The 25,908-nt window shown below is 49.0% G+C and overlaps 1 protein-coding gene across 1 annotated transcript in view; it reads left to right on the forward strand.

The window, feature by feature from the left end:
• Window positions 1–3,638: 3,638 nt before the first annotated feature.
• LOC147722860 (kinesin-like protein KIF17) overlaps window positions 3,639–25,908 on the forward strand; it is a 1,643,424-nt gene continuing 1,621,154 nt past the window's right edge. The window contains exon 1 of the mRNA XM_086965286.1: window positions 3,639–4,499. Within this exon, the coding sequence (XP_086821412.1) occupies window positions 4,275–4,499 (225 nt within the window). The 5' untranslated portion in view covers window positions 3,639–4,274. The remainder of the gene's footprint in view (window positions 4,500–25,908) is intronic.

Below are 25,908 nucleotides of genomic sequence, written 5' to 3' on the forward strand. Positions count from 1 at the left end.
ACACACACAGCCACACACATACACACAGCCACACACATACACACAGCCACACACATACACACAGCCACACACACACACACACACAGCCACACACACACACAGCCACAGCCACACACACACACAGCCACACACACACACAGCCACAAATAGGGAACAAAGGGCAGAAAAACAATCACAACGACGGAACAGAGGGCAGAAAAATAATCACAACGAGGGAACAGAGGGCAGAATCCCAACCAGGGAATATAGGGCAGAATCACAACCAGGGAACATAGGGCATAATCACAACCAGGGAACAGAGGCAATCGAGCACAAGCAGGGAACAGAGGGCAGAAAAACGAGGGAACAGAGGGCAGAAAAACGAGGGAACAGAGGGCAGAAAAACGAGGGAACAGAGGGCAGAAAAAACGAGGGAACAGAGGGCAGAAAAAACGAGGGAACAGAGGGCAGAAAAAACGAGGGAACAGAGGGCAGAAAAAACGAGGGAACAGAGGGCAGAAAAACAATCACAACGAGGGAACAGAGGCAATCAAGCACAAAACAGGGCAGAAAAACAATCACAACGAGGGAACAGAGGGCACAAAGACAATCACAACGAGGGAACAGAGGGCAGAAAAATAACCACAACGGAAAACAAACAGGGGGCAGAGGCAAGAAAAGAGAGCACTCACTGGAGGTACAGGGCACGTAGGAGTGCGGAGGTATGAGACACAGGGGGATACGGAGGTACTGGACATAGAGGTGCATGTAGGTATGGGGCACAGGGAAGTGAGGCGGTAGAGACACAGGGGACAGCAGAGGTATAGACACGGGGGAGTGCGGAGGTATGGGGCACATGGGAGTACGGATGTAGGGAACAGAATGAAGTGCGGAGGTAGGGGTACAGAGCATGCATAGGTATGGGGCACAGGGGAGTGCGGATGTATGGGGCACAGGGGAGTGCGGAGGTATGGGGCACAGGGAGGACGGAGCTATGGGGTACAGGTGGTGCATAGGTATGGGGCAAAGGGAGGGCGGAGGTATGAGATACAGCAGGTCCATAGGTATGAGACACAAGGTTGCGTAGGTATAACCCACGGGGGTGCAGAGGTATGCAATACAGGGGGCACTGAGGTATGAGACACAGGGGGTGCGTGACAGGGGCGTGCAGAGATATGGGTTACAACCTGGGGGAGTACGGAGTGCAGAGGTACGGGGATAACGAGGTACACGGGGTGTGTAGGCGGAGTACTGGGCAAGTAAAAGGCAGCGCATGTGAATCGTGACACAGACAGAGGCCATGTGAAGGGGTGCTTTCAGGCGAACTGGGGAGAAAGGCGGGGTACAACGGAATGCTGAGAGAGTACTGGGTGCAGGGTGAGTCTCGTGGAAGGAGGTTTGAGGCAGTACAGAGGGGTGGCTGGGAAAGTAAAACAAGCCTGCTAACTGTGCGCCGGTCTCGATCCTATGACGCGGAGTCCTGCTGCAATAGAGAGGGGCGGGGGAGTAAGCGCGGATGCATGGCGAATGCGCCAGGGGCGGGGGGAGTGAGCGTGGCAAGAAAGGGCAATGTATGCAGCATAATGCACATGTTTTAACAAGGTTACCCTCGCGCTAGGTGTCGCAGGTTTGTCGACGAGGCACAGGCAGCAGTTTCTCATGCATTTTACAAGAACGTGGATGTGAAGATCTGCTGCAGAACCCCGATTACTGTCATCCATGTTCAACCGAGGTCTGCCTCCTAAGCAGCAGTTACCGCTCTCCAAATCCCACTGAGAGCCTGCACAGCACGCGCCTGCCTGCCTAGCCGCCTTCACATGCCGCATCTCTCCCACATTCCCCTCGCCTGGGCCCTCATCCTTACCGCCGCCTTGGCCGCATTCATCCTGCACGGTGCCCAGGCTGCCCCCTTCGATCTTCTGCCCGTTCACCTCTGCACAGACCTCAGCATGGGAGACAGAAGTGCGAGAGTGCTTGGTCCGCTGTTCCTCCATCCACGCGAGCTGAGCACATCTAGTTCCGGGAACAGAGGTTCCTAGGAGGAGCTTAGAATCTGAGACAACAATATACGTATTGCAAATCTCAGACCCAGTAGCATTTATTCTTTTTTAATGCATGTTTATATATCGCAGACTTTACCCGAAGGTGTCAGAGCACTGTACAACAGAACCAGTTACGTTACATGAGAGAAATGTTACAACAAGCATTGGGTAAAAATAACAAGCAAAATGGTGGCAGCAGCTGCGGATAAGCCCCGTCCTTTCAGACTAGGGGGGGGCGTGTTTTTTGTTGAATGACAGATGACGTCACAGATACAAAGGACAGCAAAAAACAGCCCCCTCAATCCAAAACGGACGGGGCTTAGAGTGACAGGCAGAGCTCTTCTCCAGTGGCTGGCCGCCGTTTAGGAAGCCAGCCAATGGAGAAGAGCTGGCTCGTTTACCTCCCTACTCTAGAAACATAAAATCTCGGCAGCGAGACTGCGCAAGCGCAGCCTACGCAGGCCGAGACCTAAAAATGGTAAGCCCCTATGCAATGTATACTTTCATTCACCCAGGCTACGTGCACAGGTAGGGCAGGTTTTCAACCCCCACATACAGTTCTACTCATTCAAGAGGTGGTTCGTCATCATCAGTCGGGTGCTTGAGCAACTCTACTAACACCACCGACACTCTTGCAGCGTCCAGTATTTTTTCATTGCCAGTTCTTTGGGCCATTTGCAGTCTACAAATCCCTTCACAATCTGCCCATTTTATAAACTCCTGCAGCCACCTTAAGACGCTGGGGGAACTGTTTGCCTTCCAGTGACTAGTAATTTCTTCTTTATCAGGACCAACCCCAGGTCTATGAATTTGCTGGTAGTCTTATTCCGGGCGGTGTAAGGAAACCGGTGTAGTGGGCAATATCCCGGAGGTAGTGTTATGTCGCATTCCCTCAGGATGTCCTCATGACAGCTTTCCCCTTTATGCATACTGGGGAGGAGGCGCCATATTGGGGTGTTATTTTGACCTCAGCTAGGTAATCGTTTCTGTGGAGCAGGCAAACTGCTCATGCATATGGAACAGGAAGTAGTTGGGTACAGGAGCTTTCAGTTGAGTATGGTAAGGAGTCTCTGGGATTTCATCTGGGATTTTTAAATGCTCTCAGACAAAAATACACACTCTAGTCCGCTTTGAAGGTCTTTAATCATGTTTTTTTTTTTACAATTACTGTGATTTAAGTATCCCCTCACAATTCGCTCTCCTTCCTCTTTCCACCAACCCATAAGCCCTCCTGCACTGTTTCACATACATTGATTGACATGATATGCTAGTGTGGTTGTCGGTAAATCCGAAACTCACCACCACCCCACTGTCCAAGCTACGCCCCCATGTATGTGACCTACTACGCGTCAGACGGTTGATTTTGAGTCGCTGTCAGTTATTTGTCGATGGCACCACCGATCACTACTCACTGTGCGAGTCTGCTACTAATGGCAGCGTTATACACCAGGGGAGCAGCAGACCACGTACGAGAAGGGAGCCAGGTAGGAACAATCACCGCACGATTACACGCACAACGTTGTTGTCACGACAAGGGACTACGGAAGGCGCTGGGTTGCGCTTAACGTGCTTCCTACGTCTGCGTCGTTACGTACGTTCTCTAATGAACTAGACGCTACCGTTGAGAGGAGGGGTAACTGACGACGGATTAATGGGTCTGGGGAGCTATAGAATGTAGTTTTATAGTGAATTAGAGTGAAGCGAAAAAGTGATGAGTGAATGTCTGCCCGCCATGTCGTGGCGAGAGACAATTCGAAAGGAAAGCTGTTTGACATTCTGAATGGGACACTGGGATGGGAAGATAAGAGCTATAACTAAGTGAGGATGTAATGTTGAAAGGTAGGAGGCAAGAAGAACGTGGTGGGGCGAGACTGAAGCACAGAGTCTGAGAGAAACACAGAAGAAAGGCCGAGTAAGAGAAGGAGGTGGAGGTGTGACACAGACACGTTTCATATGCCGAATACAGATACCAATATAAACCTCCTCTAGGACACGAAGGTTCACTAGTTGGTAGGAATAAAGTAGTTGGTTCTTTTTGTGGCCGCTTCGCATTTGGAGACCGGGTTGTCCACTTCCAATGAGACATTGTTAAATTAAGTTGATATGCAAAAGCATAAACAGAACATTTTCACACAGGAAAAAACTACATTGCAGAATTCTATCGGAAATGAAAAATTCTCTTTAGCATATGGTGTTCAGTTAAGACCTTAATGTTTGGACCTTCAGTACTATGTTTGAAGTGTGCAAAGGATCATGGAGTCCGTGAAGGTGGTAGTTCGCTGTCGACCAATGATTGAGCGAGAGAAATATCTGAACTGTAGGGCGGTGGTGACTATTAACAGCACGCTGGGCCAATGTTTTATTCAGAAAATGGATAGAGGGAGTGAACCCCCCAAGCAGTTCACATTCGACGGAGCCTACTTTGAAGAACACCCAACTGAACAGATCTACAATGAGATTGCATATCCGTTGGTGGAGGTGAGCCTAAATTCTTTCCACGAAGAGCATGGCTATTGTGCTATTGCGCTGCACTATTTGCGTACTAATGATCAATTGTAGTTATGTATCTGAAATAATTTTATCGTACTGTATATTACTTATCTCCTCACTTGTTATATATGATCGTGCATCCCTAAAGACCTTCATTTCATTGTGTTGCTTCCATATCAGCCTACACGACATCCATTCCCCTTTGCTGTTTTAAAATCAGCCTACAAGGTTCTTCCCGTCCATATGTCTAATCCATTAGTCGCCACCACAATTCATTTATGTTGGCGATTGACTAAGATCAGAGTAATGTGGATTATTATCCACAAGTCATTCCATTACTATCGCACCACACTCATTGTGAGGGTTCAACAAAGTCCCCTCCAAAGGCTGTGGCTGTTTTCCACAACTACTCTTACTGCCACACGCACTTTTCTATTTCAGGCTTACCAATATCTCATAATAGAGTCCCTAATCTGTGTACTTTGAAGTCTTAGCCCGTTCCCCCCTGTAGTTTTTAGTGCGATATAAACATAGAGACAGATAGCCACAACACTATACAGCAGAAATACACCAGGACAATAAGATGTACTTTAGCCCATGTTGTTGGAATTCCTCTGGCTGAGTGCAACTGAATAATAGTTTGGGGCTCTTCGCCTACCAGTTCCTAGGCTTTAAAAGTTTTGACATTGTTGACTTTATGCATTTTTCTGCACTTAAGAAAATTGACAAATAGGTTTTGTGGTCTTTTGATAGACAGATACAGTAGTAGCATCACTCTTTTGCTATCCCGAGTCCCTGATATGTGGTGCATTGGATTCAATAAGAAAGTCAAGTGTTAATTCTACATGAATTGAGGAGCAAATCATGGGAATGAAGATACATTTGTTGCCAGCATCTAGTGTGATCCAAGTAGAAGGAACAATTGCAAACTAACTCCTCCTGATCTCCATATGTGTTTTGATTGATCGTATCACTGCCATAAGATTTTATAGATCAATATGCCAAACAAAATATTCTCCTCTGGTCTGGATGTACCCATGTGGATATAAGAATAAATAATTCCGTAGGTGTCAAAATATCACCATAATGGACAAAAGCCTTATTCATTTCCCACTGAACTGTCAGTGTTGCCACCCAAGTCTAGATTCATATGGCAGGGAATGAAGCAACCTTCTATTGCACAAGGATTAAAAGAAAAAGTGTAAGCCTTATCTGTTGATAGGTGCTCTAACCATTGTAAAGCTTCTGATACCAGCTGGAACGTGTTCCTGAATCCCTTTTCGCTCAGCCTCATTATTGTTAATCAGAACCTGAGCCATTGAGCTCAGGACATCTATATGTCAATCAATCAAAGTAAGCTTTATTCGATTGTAAGAGGACAGTCATAAAAGCACAATAAAATACAATTTACAGAACCAGTTCATGTTTAAAATGAGTTCATAGCAGTTCATTTACTCGGAATTTATAAAATTACCACACAATAGGACTTTGCTAAAACTGATAGAACACCCTTTTTGCCAAAAAGCATACAAGCTAAAACAGATTCTATTCCGTTATAAAATACATTCAAAAAACGATTATGAGTTTAAAAATCATTAAAACCCATTACACATATCATCGGTCACCACCCACCCCCCCCTGCGCCTTACTATCCAACCCAGTGTTTTCCTGATTCGGAGCACTCTTTTAATGTATAAAGCAATCCTCCAGGCAATATGTACATTTTCTAGGGATTTCAAGCAAATTAGCGCTATGCGACACTCTCTAAGGCCATACGCTTTTAAAATGGGTACAATTAACGCTTTTCTTGGTGTCACATACAATTTACAGAAAAACATCACGTGTAGTGTTGTCTGATTTGATTGGGAATCACACAGGCAGGCTGATAAATTATGCGAACAGTCATTCATTATAGGAAATGACAATAATCTGTGAATGGATCCTAACCTGAATCTAAAAAGCAACATTCTATCAAACCCACTAGATACAAAGGACAGGTATGGCTCCATCCCTCCAGATGTTAGTGTTAACTGATGTTTCAACACACAAGGTTTCGATAGCTCACCTGATGCTCTCTCTTCAACTAGGTACGCAATGCCACTAGATTTTAACTCCTTTCTAGAGATACCAATCATTGAGCTGGGGTTTGAATAACACTCTGGGTTGCCTAATAGTGATAAAAAAGACTCAACATACTTCGTCCAGGGGATCATACGGACCCCATCAAGTCTCATTACATCCGCCATCATATTTCTATTCAATGCCGTCTGTTCCTTTGTCCATTTCTCGTGGCAGAGGAGTATGGGTTCTAATTTAATAAGATCCGATACATAAGCAAGACCCAATTCCTCATGGCAGGCAAAGGTGGCCGTGCTTTGTGGTGCCGACAAGATAAAGCGCAGAAAGGCGTTTTCCACCAATTGTATCGGAAGTGTGTTCGTGAACCCTCATGCCCCCTGCTCCATACATGGCCACTGAGAGACATTTTGCCTCATAAATTTGTATAATCTCTCCCGGTGGCTTACGCCCCAGTTTCTTACAGAATGTGCCAAGTGCGCTGGTGGTTCTCATAAATGCAAGTTTTTTTTCGCAGTTATGGTTTTTGTCCAGGTGTCATCATCAATAAATAGGATACCCAAATATGAGAAACTTGTTGTTTGGGATACCTTATTGCCTTCCAAGAAAGTTTCCCTTCCCCAGCCTCTGTATTTCTTATTTCCACAATTCATGATAAAGGTTTTAGAAACATTAATTGGTCAATCAATCAATCAATCAGTCGTTTGTTAAGCGCACTACATACCCGCGAGGGTCTCAAGGCGCTGGGGGGGGGGAGGTGGGGGCTGCTACTGATCAAACAGCCAGGTTTTTAGCATCCTCCTGAAGGTCAGCAGGTCTTGGGTCTGTCGTAGGCTCAGTGGGAGGGTGTTCCATGTCTTTGGCGGCGAGGTGGGGGAAGTATCTCCCGCCGGTGGTGGTTCTTTGGATGCGCGGTACGTTGGCGAGTGAGAGGTTGGCGGAGCGTAGCTGGCGGTTGGGGGTGTAGAAGGAGAGCCGTCTGTTGAGGTGGGCTGGGCAGTTCTTGTGGAGTGCCTTGTGTGCGTGGGTGAGGAGCTTTAAGGATATCCTCTTGTTAACTGGGAGGCAGTGCAGGGCTCTCAGGTGGGGGTGATGTGGCCGTGTCGTGGTACATAGAGGATCAGTCGTGCCAAGGCGTTTTGGATGCTTTGTAGTCGATTGATGAGCTTGGTCGGGGCTCCTGTGTAGAGGGCGTTTCCGTAGTCGAGTCTGCTGCTGACGAGGGCCTGGGAGACTGTCTTTCTTGTATCTGTCGGGATCCATCTGTAGGTCTTGCAAAGCATGCAGAGGGTGTTGAAGCAGGAGAGGAGACGGCGTTGACTTGCTTGGTCATTGAGAGCGTTGAGTCGAGGATGATTCCCAGGTTGCGTACGTGGTCGGTGGGGGTCGGGGCTGCCCTCAGTGCCGTTGGCCACCCGGAGTTGCCCCAGACTGACAGGTTGGAGCCGAGGAAGAGGACCTCCGTCTTTTCCGAGTTCAGCTTCAGACGGCTGATCTTCATCCAGTCGGCGACGACCTTCATTCCTTCATGGAGGTTGGCTTTGGCGGTGATGGGGACCTTGCTGAGGGAGAGGATCAGTAGAGTGTCGTCGGCGTAGGAGATTATGTTGAGGTCGGGCGATGTGTGCGAGCGGGGCCATGTAAATGTTGAACAGCGTCGGGCTGAGGGAGGAGCCCTAGGGTACGCCGCAGATGATCTCGGAGGCTTTGGAACGGAATGGGGGGAGTTGGACGCTCTGGGTTCTGCGGGAGAGGAAGGAGGTGGTCCAATCCAGAGCCTTGTCTCGGATCCCTGCGGCATGGAGGCATGCGCGTAGTGTGCGGTGGCAGATGGTGTTGAAGGTGGCAGAGAGGTCTAGGAGGATGAGTGCTGCTGTCTTGCCGTTGTCCAGCAGGGTCCTGATGTCGTCAGAGGCAGCGATGAGGGTGGTCTCGGTGCTGTGGTTGCTGCGGAACCCTGACTGGGAAGGGTCCAGGATTCTGTTCTCTTCGAGGTATCGGGTCTGTTAACAATTTTCTCAATGACCTTGGCCGGGAAGGGGAGAAGAGAGATGGGTTGGAAGTTCTTGACGTCTCTTGGGCCTGCCTTGGTTTTTTTGAGTAGGGTGTTGATCTCGGCATGTTTCCAGCTCTCTGGGAAGGTCGTGGTCTCAAGGGAGAGATTGATGGCGTTGCATAGGTGGGGTGCGATGGAGTTGCTTGCTTTGTTGAATACGTGGTGCGGGAATGGGTCTGACGGAGAGCCGGAGTGGATTGTGCTCATGGTGTTGATGGTGTCATTGACGCTCATGCTGGTCCAGGCTAGCTAATTGGTAAATCCAGATCCTTCATAAAAACATTAAAATTGCATAAAACCCTTTGTAGACCATTTTGCGTGAGTGCCATCAGAACTGCATCGTCCGCATACAGTAAAGTAGGTATCGGACGGCCTCCTACTCGTGGGAAATCTTGCCCACTCTTAAGTAGCTTGTCTCCTAGTGCATATATGTACAAATTAAAAAAGGAAGGGGGCTAGGACACAGCCCTGCCTGCCACCCCCCCCCCCGCCTGACGGGAAAAGCTCTAGTGTACTCGCCTCCCTTGCCATATCGGACCCTAGCAGCCGCCTCACTATATAATTGTTGCAAAAAGGCAACTATATTGGGCTCCGCACCCACGAGACCAGAATCTCCCATAATTTTCTGTGTCTCACTGAGTCGAATGCTGCCGATAAATCAACAAAAGCCATAAACAGGCGGCCCTTCTTTGCCCTTAGGTACTTCCCCATTAACATAGACAGATTTAAACTTTGCTCGACAGTGCCTAACCCCTCTCTAAAGCCATATTGTAGGTCCGAGAGGGTGCCGGCATCTTCTGCCCACGTTTCGAGTCGTTCTAAAAGAATCCGACCTATGAACTTCACCATAGAATCAAGAAGGGAGATGGGTCTATAACTTCCCCCTTCTTGAAAATTGGAATTATTGTGGATTCTGCCAAGGCCCCTGGAAGTGTGGAACTTAAGCTTGCATTGATTACCTGAGTAATTAGAGGACCCCGCAATTGCACATTGTTTAAACCGGTCAACTGGGACGCCATCGGGTCCTGGAGCCTTGCCACCTTGGCTCAGTACCAGGGCCTTTTTCACTTCCTCCAGCGTTACCTGCATAGGAATCACCGGGTTTACAGATTGAGAAGTATTGATATGGTTCCTCACAGGAACCCCTTGTGAATTATCATTATAAACTTTAGAGAAGAAGTTAACCCCGTCCTCTTCGGAGATCACAATCTCAATTATCGGACCCTGGTTCAGAGTCAGGAAAGGTGCTCTAACTGCTTTCCAGAAGGCCACGTTATTTTTATGCATAGCAGCGGAATGAAGGGCTTCCCAGGCCTCATCCCTTAGGCCACTTTTCATTGCCTTTAATGCTCTTTGGTATTCTATCCTTGCTTTTCTTACCTCAGGGATAGATCTCAGCTTCATACGTAAAAGCCCCTTTAGATTTGAGTGGGCTAATGTACAGTTTTTATCGAACCAACCTTCCTTTTTTTCTGTTTTGTTTGAGGATGAGCCCTTAAAAGAATCTTCACCTCTTTTGTAATCTCTATAAAGGATTGAACTATCTCTTTGCAAGGAGAGTGCTCATATAAACAAATATCCATTTCACGTTTACAATTGGTAATCAGTGTTCTGTCAACCCCACTGGGTCCACCTTTGACCAGCACAACGAGTTTAGGGCTAGTTCACCTGATAAAGTATCACCTCTCTAGGGTTTGCAGTTATGGGGAATTATCAGGGCGGTGTAATCGCTAAACAAAGCAGGTAATGATCACTCAGCACGATATCCTCTACCTTAAATATGTTGACCCTTGATGCATGGATCTGGGAGATTAGCATATAATCAATTATTGATGCAAATCCTCGGCCATTAAAGGTATAGGACAAAGGAACAAGAGGAACTAAAAGGTCATTTACAATACTCAGATCAAACATATGCAAAAGTTCATTGAAACACTCCCCAATCCTTGAATGACAAAAATGCATACAATGTTGTTCTTCCTTCTCGGCCAAACCACACAACCTAGGATCAGTATTACTATATGGAGCACAGTTTAAATCTCCCTGAACAATTAACATCCATTCTTTTCTACCCCCTTTATAAATCGTATTCAATGCCCCTTCTCAGTGCTCTAACCACCGTAACAAGTTCACCCTCTGGGACATTATTATAAAAAATTAACCACAATCACATATTGGGTTACACTACTTACCATTTCCAAAATGAGATAATAACAATCACCTTGATGAAATACTAGCTTATCCACGATCAAACAATTTGAGATAAAAGTGCAAAGTCCACCTTTTGGTCTACCCCCCCCCCCCCCCCCCCCCCACTCTTTACAGCCTGCGTGTTAAATGTTTTATAACCATTAATTTGTATTGCGTCTATACACCATGTTTCTTGTAGGGTTAAAATATCCTTGCCGAGTATAAACTCAATCCACTCTATATTATCTACCTTTGAGCGCAACCCAGCTACGTTCCAAGAACAGAAGTTTCATTTTTTAGTGGGAGGGCGAGATAGGACATTACTCAAACAGGGGTGAGATGAGCAATTAAGTATTACATCATCTAAACCCATAAGATTGGTGCTAGAGTCAAAAATCTCCACCTGCGCAGTTGTTGGGCTTATAGAGACTGCATTTCCCATTGAGATCTTTAGTTTTCCTGGGGTAAAGGGGTTGTTGAGGGCGTCTCTAAATGAAGGTCTCCATATAATCGCCCGCCCCATAGGTTGACAATCACCTAACCCTACACCACCTGTCGACGGAGGGGATATATTGCACAGTCAATCTATCTCCTCCAGGTTATTCAGTGCCTCAAAATGGTTAAAACTGGGTTTAGAATAAATGTGAGAAGGGGGCCCAATAAATGGTCCTCCTTCTCTGCAATTCCGAACCAATGTTGGGGGGGGTGATAGAAAAAGTCCAACTGGACCACACTTATCCCCTTGTTTCTTACTGGCCAATTACCCATCCTCTCCATAATTGTTTGCACTAATTGTCGTGAGGAAAAAGATAACACAGTACAGTCTCCAGGTAGCCTTTTCTCTAAATTGCCCACCCAATCAATTCGTCTGGCCATTCTAAATTCCGAGAAAAGACTGTTTTTAATTCCCGTTCTCCTGAATAGAAAGTGCAAGGCTTTATTTCTCAAGGCCGAGCAGTGTTCCGTTTCCCCAGGAGAGAGCGAAGGAATATTAACCAGCACCACCGTCAGCGGAGTTGTGTCTGGTGGGAGATGCAAAGACTTTGGGGCAACTCCTTTTGCCTAAATGGAAGGGGAATTGCTTTATCTTCCAGGTTCACTCTGGCTATTTGTCGACCTAGAATACCTTGTCCAGGGGGCACTGACTGTGAATGTTCAGTACCCCCTATCTGATTCTCTGTCGCCCTTTCTCTCCCTATTCCAGGTTGAGGTAGTCCTACTGATCTAGCATTTCCAATCTGTGAATACAGACCTGACTGTGAGCAATTTTGGTAGTTCTTATCAGTAATATTACTCAAACGAGATATAGGGGTTTGCTCACCTGCACACTGGGGAGGCTCAACGTTTACATGGATATTCCTTTTATTAGTCAATGGAACAGTCTGGGTATTTATTCGCTTCTCTATGCTAGACAGTCGACCCTCCATGTCACCCAACATGTATATTCAGTCCTATCACACCACCTTTGAGTATTCACAAGAAACAATGTCACACTTTAAATTCACAAAGTCAATTCAGATCGAGATTATATATATGGTTCGTTTAATCCTTAAGGCTTTCTCCAAGTCCAGCCAACACGTGTTTCGTCGAATGGGCAGGTACCCACGACTTCATCAGGGCTGGGAAAGAAAATACAATACAAACAAATATTGTAGTTTTGAGATACATTGTCTAGTGGTCACATTTTATACATGTAATTCATTCTTGGTATTTAGTCTACATGACATGCAAGTGAGAATATTTTATACCACTTAGCATTTACCATATTGTTGAAACAGATAAGTGTGTTTCTCTCCTACTGTCAAGTGAAATTTCTTGCTAGGAAAGGAGGTGGGAAAAAGAGGTCTCCCATAGAAAGGATGACAATTGCCTCCTTTATGAGGCAAAAGAGTGCTCCACAGTTCGTGAAGTCACCAAATACACCGGTAGCACCAGATTTCCGATATCGTTCCGGCGCTGTGCCTCACCAATTATATTTCAGCCATAGTACCATATTAGAGTGATCTTTTTCAATACCAGTGCAGAGTATCAATCATCGTATATATAGGTTGGTTATTATCAAAATGTGAAGTACCCACAATTATTAAGACTGAGTATTACTACTCAGGCTTACCTGATATTCGATATTGGTAGGTTATATGCCTGTGAATTGTCATAATATATACATTTTGTGAATTCCATGTAAAGGGTTATATTATCCATGTAAATACATCAATGAATAATACATAAACCGGGCCAGAAACGTACCTTCTGGCTGGTTATAGTTCCGACCCAGCCTCACGTGGCTGGGTTAAAAGTTTCTTTAGGCACCCCGATTTTGTGTCTGTTAGTCAACGCTGTAGGAAAATATATATGTGTTGTATATTATCCAGGTGGAAATAAGTCGTAAGGATACAGCTTATACATTACTAAATAGTCCAAGTTATTAGGTTTTTCATGGGTTTCATAATATTTAAAACTATTTCACTGTGGATGCCCGTGAAAATTATTGTTATTGATCGAAAACGGAGTGAGACGTAAAGTAATGCGTACATATATAGGTTTGAAGTTAGATACATTTTTATGGTATCGAATTATATTTTCAGTAAGGTGTACCCGTATAGATTCGGAGAACCTTCGTCACCTGGTGATGCTTGACTTCCAAACTATGGGGCCGGATGAGTACATGTAGATTTATAGAGAAAAGGACATTTGAAGGTACGTTTCTGGGCCGGGTCATGTATTATTCATTGATGTATTTACATGGATAATATAACCCTTTACATGGAATTCACAAAATGTATATATTATGACAATTCACAGGCATATAACCTACCAATATTGAATATCAGGTAAGCCTGAGTAGTAATACTCAGTCTTAAAAATTTCGGGTACTTCACATTTTGATAATAACCCACCTATATATACGATGATTGATACTCTGCACTGGTATTGAAAAAGATCACTCTAATATGGTACTATGGCTGAAATATAATTGGTGAGGCACAGCGCCGGAACGATATCGGAAATCTGGTGCTACCGGTGTATTTGGTGACTTCACGAACTGTGGGGCACTCTTTTGCCTCATAAAGGAGGCAATTGTCATCCTTTCTATGGGAGACCTCTTTTTACCACCTCCTTTCCTAGCAAGAAATTTCTCTTGACAATAAGAGAGAAACACACTTATCTGTCTCAACAATATGGTAAATGCTAAGTGGTATAAAATATTCTCACTTGCATGTCATGTAGACTAAATATCAAGAATTAATTACATGTATAAAATGTGACCTCTAGACAATGTATCTCGAAACTACAATATTTGTTTGTATTGTATTTTCTTTCCCAGCCCTGATGAAGTCGTGGGTACCTGCCCATTCGATGAAACACGTGTTGGCTGGACTTGGAGAAAGCCTTAAGGATTAAACGAACCATATATATAATCTCGATCTGAATTGACTTTGTGAATTTAAAGTGTGACATTGTTTCTTGTGAATACTCAAAGTTGGTGTGATAGGATTGAATATACATTTTGGATCTATTGATCATTTGTGGGCAAGGATGATGACCCATACCTAGGCACCCAACAACTAAAATAGTGACTCGAATATTGTTTTGGCGATACTTTGTAAAGCGCCAATACCACTCAGAACTTTCATCCCCATGTCACCCAACATATTTAGCACAGGTTTTAAAGAATCTGTAAAGATCTCTCTAACTTTATTCCAGAATTCTCCGGGGTTGACATCTTGTATAGTATTAGTCACAGGGATTGACTCTGAAAAAGCGGTGTTTAGCTGACCCGTAGTCACTTTCGAATTAGGAGTTTGATTTTTCCCCCTTACAGAAACCTGTCTGACTGCCCACTGACCCTTTCATTTTTTTTGGCAGGTGGTTGAAGAGATCTTGAATGATTAATTTTAGATGTTTGTCCCCTGGACCCAGTAGTTATTGGATTATGCTCAACCGATTCCTGTTGTCCCTGGTTACAATCTGGTAGATTTACCTCGGTGGGCCGTGAATCCAAAAGTGCCAGGGTTGGAGCTATTTCCTTATTCTGGACATTAATACCAGTTAGGTCATATACATCTGAATTCACTTGTGATGACCTTACCACGGGTTCGAGGGAAAGTCGGCGTTCGGTTAATGCTATTTCATGCATTAGTGCCGATTCTGCTCTTGTCAGAAAGGCATCAAGTGTTCCATCACCACCTTCCCAGTTAGCGCCTTACCCTTACTCAACACACACTTTAAAAAGAAACGAGGAAGTAGAAACCACTACTTATGAATGTAGACAGAGCACCAATCAATGTTTCCCTTGCGCTGGGTATTATGAAAAAATGGCAAACAATTTAAGGGAGACCGAGCAGTATTATAGTCACTTTATACGGAGTTGTACAGAGACAGTTCCAAATTCCAAGTCATATAGTCTGGGCTACACAAAACAATAGGCGAAAAGAAAATAGTACTAAACTCCACTCTGGCCGGAATAGGTGCTCCTTCCCTTGCTCTTTCCAGAATCTGAGTACTGAGCACTAACAGCCTCCCTTCCACAACACGTTGCAGTGTGGGGATAATAGTCCTATACCCCACACTGTTGAAGATTCCACTCCACTCAGACAGTAAAATGGGGTAAAAATGAGGTAATACTAATTGCAGAAGGGCTACACTGTACAAGGACGCAGGCGGCTTACAAGTCAAACAAACAATAAGTGGCATAGTGCTAAAAGCAGAAAGTCTGAGTTATTCAGCAAGGCAGGCCAGTTAAAATATGAAACAGGCTAGGCAAATACTAAGCGTAGCAAACTGTGGATTTCCACACAGCAACAGTACCTTGGTGCTATCTTGAAATTAGGAACTCCACACTTGCGATGACAGAGGGCTGGCCCAGCCCGGCCTCTTCTGGGCTCTGACGGGCGCCGTAGGAGTGTGTTGATGCTTTTGTTGCTCCTCCTGGCGCAACTAGGGCATCACAGGGGGCGCGAGCACTGGGGGATTCTGGGTGCTGCGGTCCTCCTCTCTGCCGTTCCCCTCATGGCTGGGCCTCAGTGATTGCAGTGATCCTGGAAGCCGTCTCTCTCATGGCAGTGGCAGGAGCGATGCAGACAGACGGCCGTTCCCCTCACGGCAATGGAAAAAGCTGTGGATATGCTTCCCGCGCCGCTGGAGTGTGTCGATGCTTTTGTTGCGCCTCCTGGCACAACTACGGCGTCACAGGGGGCGCGAGCACTGGGGGATTCTTGGTGCTGCAGTCTTCCTCTCTGCTGTTTCCCTCACGGCTGGGCCTCAGTGATGGCAGTGTTCCTGGAAGCCGTCTCTATCACTGCAGTGGCAGGAGCGATACAGACAGACGGCCGTTACCCTCACGGCAATGGAAAAAGCTGTGGAAATGCGTACCCTATATATGTGACTTGACACACACTGAATGAGAAGCCAACAAAGAAACTCCATCATAATTGCCTGAGTTCAGAAAACCAAGTTGGAAGAGGCCAGAAAAAAACTACCATGATAATTTCTTCACCGTCTCTCCTCAGCACAACTAGCATCCTCAAGATGGTGTGTATCATTGGAAGAACATATGAGGCCACTGAAGGAGAAATGCCCCCACCCATCTTGCCTTCTGGCTGTAGTACCGGGACTAAAATAACGTTGTTTTCACATTGCTCTTTGGCAACAGTATGTCTTAAATGTCCTAAAGATCACCAGTATTGGATTTCAGTTTATCCAGGAAGGTTGCGATGGGGATGATTCAGCTTAATAAGTATGTCTCTTGATTCATCTCTCCACATACATGAGTCTACGAAAAGCACTTCAGACTACCTTCTGTCAATAGGACAAGACCTGCGGTACATCTGCCAGCTACTCACATTTTATACTTCTTAAACTTTTTTTCTCTTAATGAGACAAATTTTAATTGTCCTCTCTGCCAATACGGAAGGATTAGGCTTATATCAGTACGTAGATACAAAAAATTACAAGTGAACATGCATTTATAAAAATGCATGATGCATTTCCGATCCTGTATGTAAGTAAAGTAATGGCTTCTATATGTACTGTCATTTAGTTTCCAATTGCCAGTAGGACCTGTACGTTTGTTAAGTAACGTAAAGATTGGGATTGTGCCAGACTGATTCTGAGCACCCCGCAGGATATATTGGCCTATAGGCCAGCTAGCTCATAGTGCAACAATAAGCACCCCTAAGCCTAGACATCTAGCAAATGGTTTTGGCAACCACAAAACTTGATAACCCTGACTACCCCAGGAATCATAAGAGATCTAAAACCCTTTTGCTCAGTTACTCATGCTCTCTCTTGTAGAAATATACAAGGAATACACTGAGGGGCGTTTTCAATATTTATTAAACCATCCGGATTCTTGTATAGAAGATATGTGCTTAAATGATCAATAGGCAAAAGCAGATACAAGTAATTAGCATGATAAGAACAGTGAACAAAATAAATAGTTCCACCATATTGCTAAAACAAAGTTTGTATGCAAGCATATAAAACAGCATACAGCCTTCTCCTACCATGCGTTCCCTAACCTAGATGCCTAGGGTGTGAATGTGTTCTGCCAAGAATCCCCTATTTGATGATCCATTACCTGAAAGGTACATATGTGGATCCCCGTCTTGGTCACAGGTTGAACATCTCTCCTTGCAGAGGAATCAGCAAGCAGCTGAGCTGAGGTTTTAGTGTATAGTGATCTTGCAATGACAGAAAGTGCTCCTCTGCCCTAACCTGGAAATGCATTTTTATAACCAAATAATTACTTGCGTCCGAACTCAGACCTTAGTCAGGCCAACATTGTTTATGAACTATTGATAGCTGCATCGCCTCATGGAAAAATAACAAACAGCTACATATGCACAATGTATGTTCAAACCCTCTATGAGATGTTCAAGGTGTTGATAGTGTTCTTACGATGTGGAATTTGTAAGTAATGTAGTTTCAGGGAAATAATCCTATACTGTCACACATGTGTCCAAAGTCATTGTTTGTTTGAAAGAGAAGGCAATGTAGTAAACACGTGCCTGTTAAAATGGCAGCATTAATTCCCAGGCCTAACTGAGCCTCGCGACACCCACTCCTCATACATAAGTCGACTAACAAGGTATCTAATAGTAAGAAAGCTATGTCAATCCATGCTACAGCAAATGCATATAAAATGATTTTAAAATCTACCTAAAAATCAATAAAAAAGGCAATCATGGTGGGGAGCTAGAGTGCACCAAGCAAGATGGCCGCACTTACGTGAAGCCCCTGCAGCTCGGGGCACCATCCGCCTATTATCCTGCTCTTTATGTGCCCCACATCGCTGGAAATGATACTGCCGTGAAGCGAAGCCCACCCACTATCCACAGCTGCCGCTATCCTTGCACTGCGTGGACTGATCCTCCTGGAGGCCGTCATTGCGGGCGCGTGGGCAGGGCGGCCTTAAATGGTGGCTGCCATCACCACCTAGCTGCCGGGGAGACCTGCGCGGGCCGGGCCAGAACCGCTCCGCCTGACCTCCTGCTGCAGTTGGATGCCCCTCCGGACTGCGTGCGCCTAGAGGACTGCCTTGGTCACGGAGCCGCCACGGGCATCGGCGCGACGGCCCACACCGGTGAGAACTGTGATTCTCACCGGTGATCAAACGATGTTGTTGTCGCGCCGCTCTCCCAGCTCCTCGAAGACGTTGTGCTTCTGCTGGGGCGCGGCGGCGCTTAAATCCTCACGAAACCCCTAGGGGGTCTCAGGTGAAACCCCCCTGATTGGGGGGTTCAAACATAGCTTGGTTGACCATTGGCCACCCCTTGGGGGCGCCAGGTCACGGGGTCACTTCCTGTCGGGGTGGCTGGGCGCCCAGAACCAGTTCACCCCTACTGCTGGCACCGCGTGGGTTATGGCGCCGGCCCTCGAGCCTCCCCCCCCCCCTGCGGGAGGGTGCGGCGGCCTCTGCAATAACCCTCGCATGTGCCCATTCAGTGGGCACCAACACATACTTACTCGCCGGTCTGCATTCTGCATACCTTTCCTGCCACTACTAGGAAATAATGTCAGCCAACAATAGCGGTTCTTAGTAGTGGTCATTGTTGGCCGCAGATTTATTAATATCAAACACATATTAAAAACATACTGGTTGTGCAATCTTCCATTTGCGAACTCTAGCCATCAATCATGCACATCAAATTACAGATTATGACACCATCTTGTGATAATAGGTGTCTGTCTTTTTGTGCACTCCTCAGTTCGTAAATGGCACTTGTACACAACCAGTTCCTTGTCAGTCTATTGGTGTTCCAGTGGTTGGTTGGCCACGCCCTTCTGCGTGTCGTGGAGGGGAGCTTATCTGTCTGGAGTTAGGTCCCCAGCTCGCTACCATTTGCGCCCTGCCGTCCGGCCGGGTCTGGGCCGCGAGTGCCGTCTCCTCCTGTTACTCCCCTCCTTTGTGCGGCCACGTCACCCTGCCGTGCAGCATTCAAAAGTGAGTGGCCCTCCTCCTACACACTGCCCGCCGGTGTGTTTGGTTAGCCAACCATTGTAGGATTTCCGCCACGCCGCAGGGAGGCTTACATCTTTCTGCGGCTCCCCCCCTGCCCCTGGTTCGCGGCTCCCCTTTCTTTTTTTTTTTTTTTTTTAAGACAACCTGCGAGCGCCATTGCGCCCCACAAGTTATCCCAGAACACCTCCATTCCCTTGTCAGAGAGATGCACCCCATCTTGTCCATAAAGTTCCGGGCGGCCCGGGTGGATGAGGCCGTGCCGGATTGATTCCAGGCCATTGCTAGAGCAGAACTTGTGCATAGCGATATTCAATTTGCGCCTCGCATTATCCACCGCCTTGTTGGAGTCAGCACCTCTCCAGTGCCTCCTGCTGATCATCTCTGACCAGACCACTGTTGTGGGGCCCAGCCATGCCGCTGCTTTGGTGAGATCCTTTTGAATGGCCTGCCCCACCGCCTTGCGTCCCAATCATGCTAGGTCGTTACCCCCAAGATGCATGATCAGGACATCGGGCAGCCACGCTGAATCCGCCATGAGGCCGTCCAGGGTCGGCAGCAACTGCTCCCATCTCATGCCGGGCTGTCCTATCCAGCGGATGTACGTTGCCTTGGGTCTGCTTGCCTTGTGCCCCGATCGCTGCCACCACGACTCCATTCTGGACACGAATGAATGTCCCACCACCCAGACAAGCCGCGGGCGTCCCCCTGTCAAGAGAAAGCGTTCCATTAAGGTGGCTTGCTGGGCACCGGGTGTGGTCGAGGGGGGGCAAGAATCCTGCCGTGCGGCATCCCAAGGTGGCTGCTCCCCCCCCCCTTATTTTTTTTTTATACGAGGTGTGGGCGTATATATGACTTGTAGGCCCTGGAGCGCCATCTGCCCACGGCCTGGATCCTGTCCTCCGGCATGCCATGCTGTGATGCTGAGGTCGCTGCGCCGATCCTGAAGGAGTGAGGGGCAAATGATGATGCCTGGAACCCGGCCTTACCAAGACCCTGGCGCATCACCGCCGTGAATTGGAACCTGCTCAGGTTCCTTCCATCCTGATGTATGAAGAGGGGGCCCTCGCCAGCCGGGCGGGCCGCCATGTATTTAAATAGCCAGCATACAGTGCAGAGCCCAGCCTCTGGAATGCAATGGAGACGTATTGTCGTCCCCTTTCGTGCCCTGTCCGTCTTGGACTGTCTCAGCGTGAGCTCCACGGCCCTTACCATTGGTTTGATGTCCCTAGCTTGTAGGCAACGCTGTGCCGGGCCTGATTTGCTGGGTGCCACTATCTCACTTATTCGGAATGCCCCGAAGAATGCCGTGGTGAATGCTGCCCTGAACAGTCGTAGCTCGTATTTGTCTGAGATGATGCTTGTTAGGGCACCCAGTAGCTGCCCCAGCTTGCCGAAGTCGATGGGGCGCCTGCCGTCCTTCCTAGTCCCTTCAACCCTTCGCCAGCCTTTCAACGCTGTCTTTAGGTAGGCAGAGGCCGTGGGGTCCTCACCTGTGTAGAGCCTGGCAAAGTGGGCAATGGCGGACAGGTGCGCCTGGGCCCAAGATCTTGTTTTCTTGGCATTGAATGCCCATTGCTCGAATTTTTCAACTGCTGTGCGAGCCTCTGCCTTGTCTTCCAGTGACTTAATGCCCCCAATTCTCATTACTGTGCCTGCGTATTTCTTGTATCTCCTATTTGCTTCAGCGGTGAGCAAGTGCCCTATTAATCTGGACAGGTCGACCCCCCCAGGTCCCACAGGTATGGTGGAAAGGGGGTCATCTCCCTGGTCGCCCCGGGTACAAGTTCTCTGAACCGCTTCATTTGGGACCGGGACAGTGCATCTGCAGCCATGTTCTCTGCCCCTGGCACGTGGCGAGCCTTCAGCTCCAGGTTCCCATCCAGCTGTAATTTAACCAACTGCCGCATTAGCCTCAACATGTCAGGGCATCTCGCTGCGCCTCTGTTAATGGCCTGCACTACTCCCTTGTTATCAGACCATAGGGTGAGTTTCAGGTTTTGTATCTCCTCTTTCCAAATGGTCAGAGCCACTATTATTGGGAATAGCTTGAGGAAAGTGATGTTTTTTGTGAGCCCCTGCGCATGCCACCTGTCTGGCCACTGGCTGGCACACCATCTGTTTCCCAGGACCGCCCCGAAACCCAGGCTCCCGGCCGCGTCCGTGTAGAGGGCTATCTGCTTGGCAGTCACCCACCCTTCTCTCCAGATCAGAACACTATTGAACTCCTGCAGGAATTCGTCCCACACTTGCAGATCCTGTTTTACACCCGCACTCAGCCGGATGTGATGGTGTTTGTGGGTGACGCCGGCTGTCAGCGCAGTCAGGCGCCTGGAAAAAACCCTAGCGGGCGGAATAACCCTAGCCTCAAAATTCAGTATACCTATCACTCCTTGGATATCCCTGAGGGTGGCTTTGCTCCGACCTCGTAGTTTGGCAATTTCCTCCCTGAATTCCTGTACTTTGTCTGCGGGCAGCCTGGCGGTCCCCGCTATGGAGTCCAGCCCTATGCCCAGGAACGTAAGTCTCATGGTTGGGCCTGTCGTTTTCTCTTTTGCTAGGGGGACCCCAAGTGACCTGGTCAAAGCTTCAAACGCTGCCAGCGTACTAGCACACATCGTGGATCCTGCTGGGCCTGTGAACAGGAAATCGTCAAGGTAGTGCAGCTTTCCGCCTTCCTGGTGTCTGTCATGGAGGGCCCACTCCAAGAAGGTGGCGAATTGTTCAAAATAGGCACAGGATATGGCACAGCCCATGGGCAAGGCCTTGTCGAAAAAATATGCCTCCCCCCCCCCATTGGAAACCCAACAGATGGAAACTGTTGGGGTGGACCGGCAATAGGCGGAAGGCAGATTCAATGTCCGCCTTGGCCATGAGGGATCCCTTTCCTGATGCTTTGACTAATGCGATCGCATCATCAACTGATGCATAACCCACCGAGCAGGCTTCTGGGTCAATTCCGTCATTCACGGACGATCCTTCGGGATATGACAGGTGGTGTATTAGTCTAAATTGGCCCTTCTCTTTCTTGGGGACCACTCCCAGTGGAGAGACAACTATACCTGCGTGTAGTTCCTTTAGAAGGGGGCCCTCGATTCTACCCAAGCTCTTTTCCTTCTCTATTTTAGCGCTTACCACCCTGGGGTGTTGCATCGCTGACTTCAAGTTGTTCGCTCCCTCCAGTGGTAACGGGTCCTGGAATGGGATAATGAAACCTTCCTCAAAGCCTTCCACTAGCACCCTGGCGTCCACCTTGTTTGGGTATTTGTTTGCTAATCTGCGCAGCTGTTGTGTATTAATGGGGGACCTAGCCAGCTGGCAATATTGAATGTCTACTAGGGCCCCGCCTCCACCAGCCTAGGGGCTAGTGCTTCTTGCTCTTCTCTTTCTTGTCCCCTTTTGATTCGCGCTTGGAGCCTTTGCACGCCGCAGCGGCGTGCCTGCCCCCGCAGCTCGAGCATGCGTGCTGGAACTTGCAAGAGGAGCCCCATGAACAATCCCCTGCATCGTATCTCCAACATATCGCCTTGGTTGTGGGTGGGGAGTAGGATCTCCCCGAGGAATGCTTCTGATAAGATTTGTTCTTTCCCTTTTGGAAAGAGCTCCGAAAGGACTGGTCATTTCTGCCTGTCCAAGCTCTCACTTCTTTGGCTGCGAGCATCTTATGTATGAACCCTGAGACATCCTCCTCATTCCACTCCATCTCTGGATGCCTCTGCATCTTTAATCTAAACCCTTTATCGTATTCCAACCAAGCGTCCCCAGGGAACTGCCTCTGTGCTAGGTGGATGTTGGCCTCGTATAACCATAAATCAGCAGCGCAGTGGGGGAACCTCTCTACTATAATACATGCCATAATTCTGAACGCGTCCAGCCAGTTCTCAAAAGTACGCTCCTTCCTGGCCCCGCGCCTTTCTCTCTTGTCATCCTCCTTCCTGTCGCATGTGGTCAGATCGAGGCCCTCTAGCTGTATTTCTAGCAGTGAAAATATATCTATAAACTCCTTTCCTTTACTGCAAGAGGAATAAGGCATGCTAGCCCAGTGGCTTTTGTCGTCAAGGAGGCCGGACCGGGGGATGGCCTAACATAAGGGTCAGTGCCTAGCCCGCCCAGCACTGGGCTCCCAGACGTAGTACTGTACCCCCAACCGGGTAGCGGAGAGACCTGCTCACCCTGCGCAGACAGGCCCACCTGCTCCTGCACCCTTGTCTGACGTGCCCACCCCGGGTCGACCATGTGCCATGTCATGCCCCCTGCTTCCTCCGCGCGCTGTTCCCTAGGCCCCGCAGCTCCCTGCCCTGTGCCATTAAGTAAGGCTGGCGCCAGCGATTTCAAGCATTCCTTTACAATGGTACTAATATGCTCACCATTTATTCCTCTGCCGGTCATCTCACCCCGATTGGCGTCGTCCAGCCTCGGCGGTGGGGGTTTCTGGCGCACCTTCCTTGGGGGGTTTCTCTTGGAAGTCTTCTTCAGCGGCGTGGTCTTGGGCTTCTTGGGCGCCGAGGGGCCTGCTTCTTCCTCTGCCTGGCCCTCTGGCCTATTCTCCTTCCCTTTACTCAAATGAGGTTGGAGCCAGTCGTCGCAGTGAATTGCTGATATCTCGCGGATTCTCTTTAACACCTCCGCTACTTCCTCTGGTTGATCCTCCGCCATGGTGTCTTCTTACAGCTGTGCTGCTCCCCTCGCGTCTGCGTCAGGCCGTTTGCAGTGGCACCGCGCAATGCGTGTGCTTTCCGAGGGCTCTGAGCACGTTGTACCCCTTTTGTGGTCTGCACCGCCTGATGCGTGAGATTTCGACGGGGAGACCGAGCGGGGGCGTTCGCTTTGCGTTCCGCTCCCCCACGTGGTCGGCAAGGAGGTGTGGCTTGCTCCGGTTGTGAGGCGTCTTTAGCGGGCTGTTTTCTGCGCCGCTGGATCGAGGGAGAAGCTCTGGGGCCGGCTTACACGGAGAGGTTGGTCCAGACTTCCAGCGCCTATCGGCCGCTGCTTTCCACCCTCTATCCCACTTTCCCCTCCGCCCGTTTGGTGTAGTGGCACAATGCGCGCTATGTGCGGGGGGGGGTGGGAAAGCCGGGGAAAAGTTAAGTCACTTACGCTGCGGTGGAGCTTGGCTGGGCCGCCGGGCTCGTACTCCGACTCCGCCGCCTCCTAATCTTCCGCCTTGCAGTCTCACGGAGCTGGGCGAGAGGCTGGAGCGACGCGCTACTCTGCGGTGCCGTCCAGGGCGAAAACCGACGACCGGGGGGTTCGCCTTCCTTCTGCGTCGGCTGTCGCCTCGTCGTCTCCTGCAGCCGCCGTTCTTCGGTTCCTCCTTCCTCTTCAAATGATGTTGTTGTCGCGCCACTCTCCCAGCTCCTCGAAGACGTTGTGCTTCTGCTGGGGCGCGGCGGCGCTTAAATCCTCCCGAAACCCCTAGGGGGTCTCAGGTGAAACCCCCCTGATTGGGGGGTTCAAACATAGCTTGGTTGACCATTGGCCGCCCCTTGGGCGCGCCAGGTCACGGGGTCACTTCCTGTCGGGGTGGCTGGTGCACACCCCGCTTCCGCTGGTTCCTGGCCGCTTCTGGGCGCCCAGAACCAGTTCACCCCCACTGCTGGCACCGCATGGGTTATGGCGCCGGCCCTCGAGCCTCCCCCCCCCCCGCGGGAGGGTGCTGCAGCCTCTGCAACACCGGTGAGAACTGTGATTGCTCCCTGCGCCCAGGCGGGCCCACACCTCCCTCGTTTCAGCGTCATCACCGCTTGAACGGCCCGCTCACGCGACGATGAACCTTGGCCGGGGCCCAGCGTGGTTGGAGCGCCTGAGAAAGGACCCGTGCTGCCATCTCTGCCAGGGGCTTGATCCTCCCGCCTGGGCTGCTGGGCTGGCCTGTCTCACCTTCTCTGTGGCTGCCTTGGCTCTGGACACTGCCTGAGGTCGCCCACGCTGAGGAAGGCCACCCAGGGCCCGCTGCTCATGCTGCTGACTCAGACGGCTGGGAGATCCGGTGAGGTGTGATTCGGTGAGTGCGCCTTAGAGACAGCCTGCACTCAGCCTGCTGCCAGCACTCTGCTCCTTGCCCGCCTATACCACATGGTGAACCTGCGCTACCCCGTCCATTAGAATCCTGCAGCAGGGACCTTCAGACACCCTGGGCTTGGTGCCCATACTGCTACGACCCTGCAAGGCGCTTGTGACCGCCACACGCATGCGATGGCCACACCTGCCTACCGCGACACCCCCAGGCCTGCGCTTGTTTTGGCCGAGTACTGCCACCACTCCGCGCTCCCGCGGAGGGCAACCCCTACGCCGCCTACCCTAGTGGATGCACCAGAAGAGGCGGCTGCGCTCCCATCATCGCTCCAAGATCGTCCCTCTCCGCCTGGATTGCACACCAGGCCTGCACTGACCCCACCATTGACCCCTCCCACAGGGTCTCCAGACCTCCTTAAAACTGGCACCTTGGATACAGAACTTTTGGGGGCCACTAGCGGCAGGGCTGCAGCGCCACCATTTGCACGCATCCCCTGACACACAGTTCTGGACACCTGATGTGCTGTGGACACCCCAACATCTGGAGGGACAGCCACCCTGCGGCCCTTAGATCACCGCTACCCACACTGCCTCTACAC

This window comes from Lissotriton vulgaris, chromosome 4_1 (genome assembly GCF_964263255.1).
Source record: "Lissotriton vulgaris chromosome 4_1, aLisVul1.2, whole genome shotgun sequence".
NCBI classification, from domain to species: Eukaryota; Metazoa; Chordata; class Amphibia; order Caudata; family Salamandridae; genus Lissotriton; species Lissotriton vulgaris.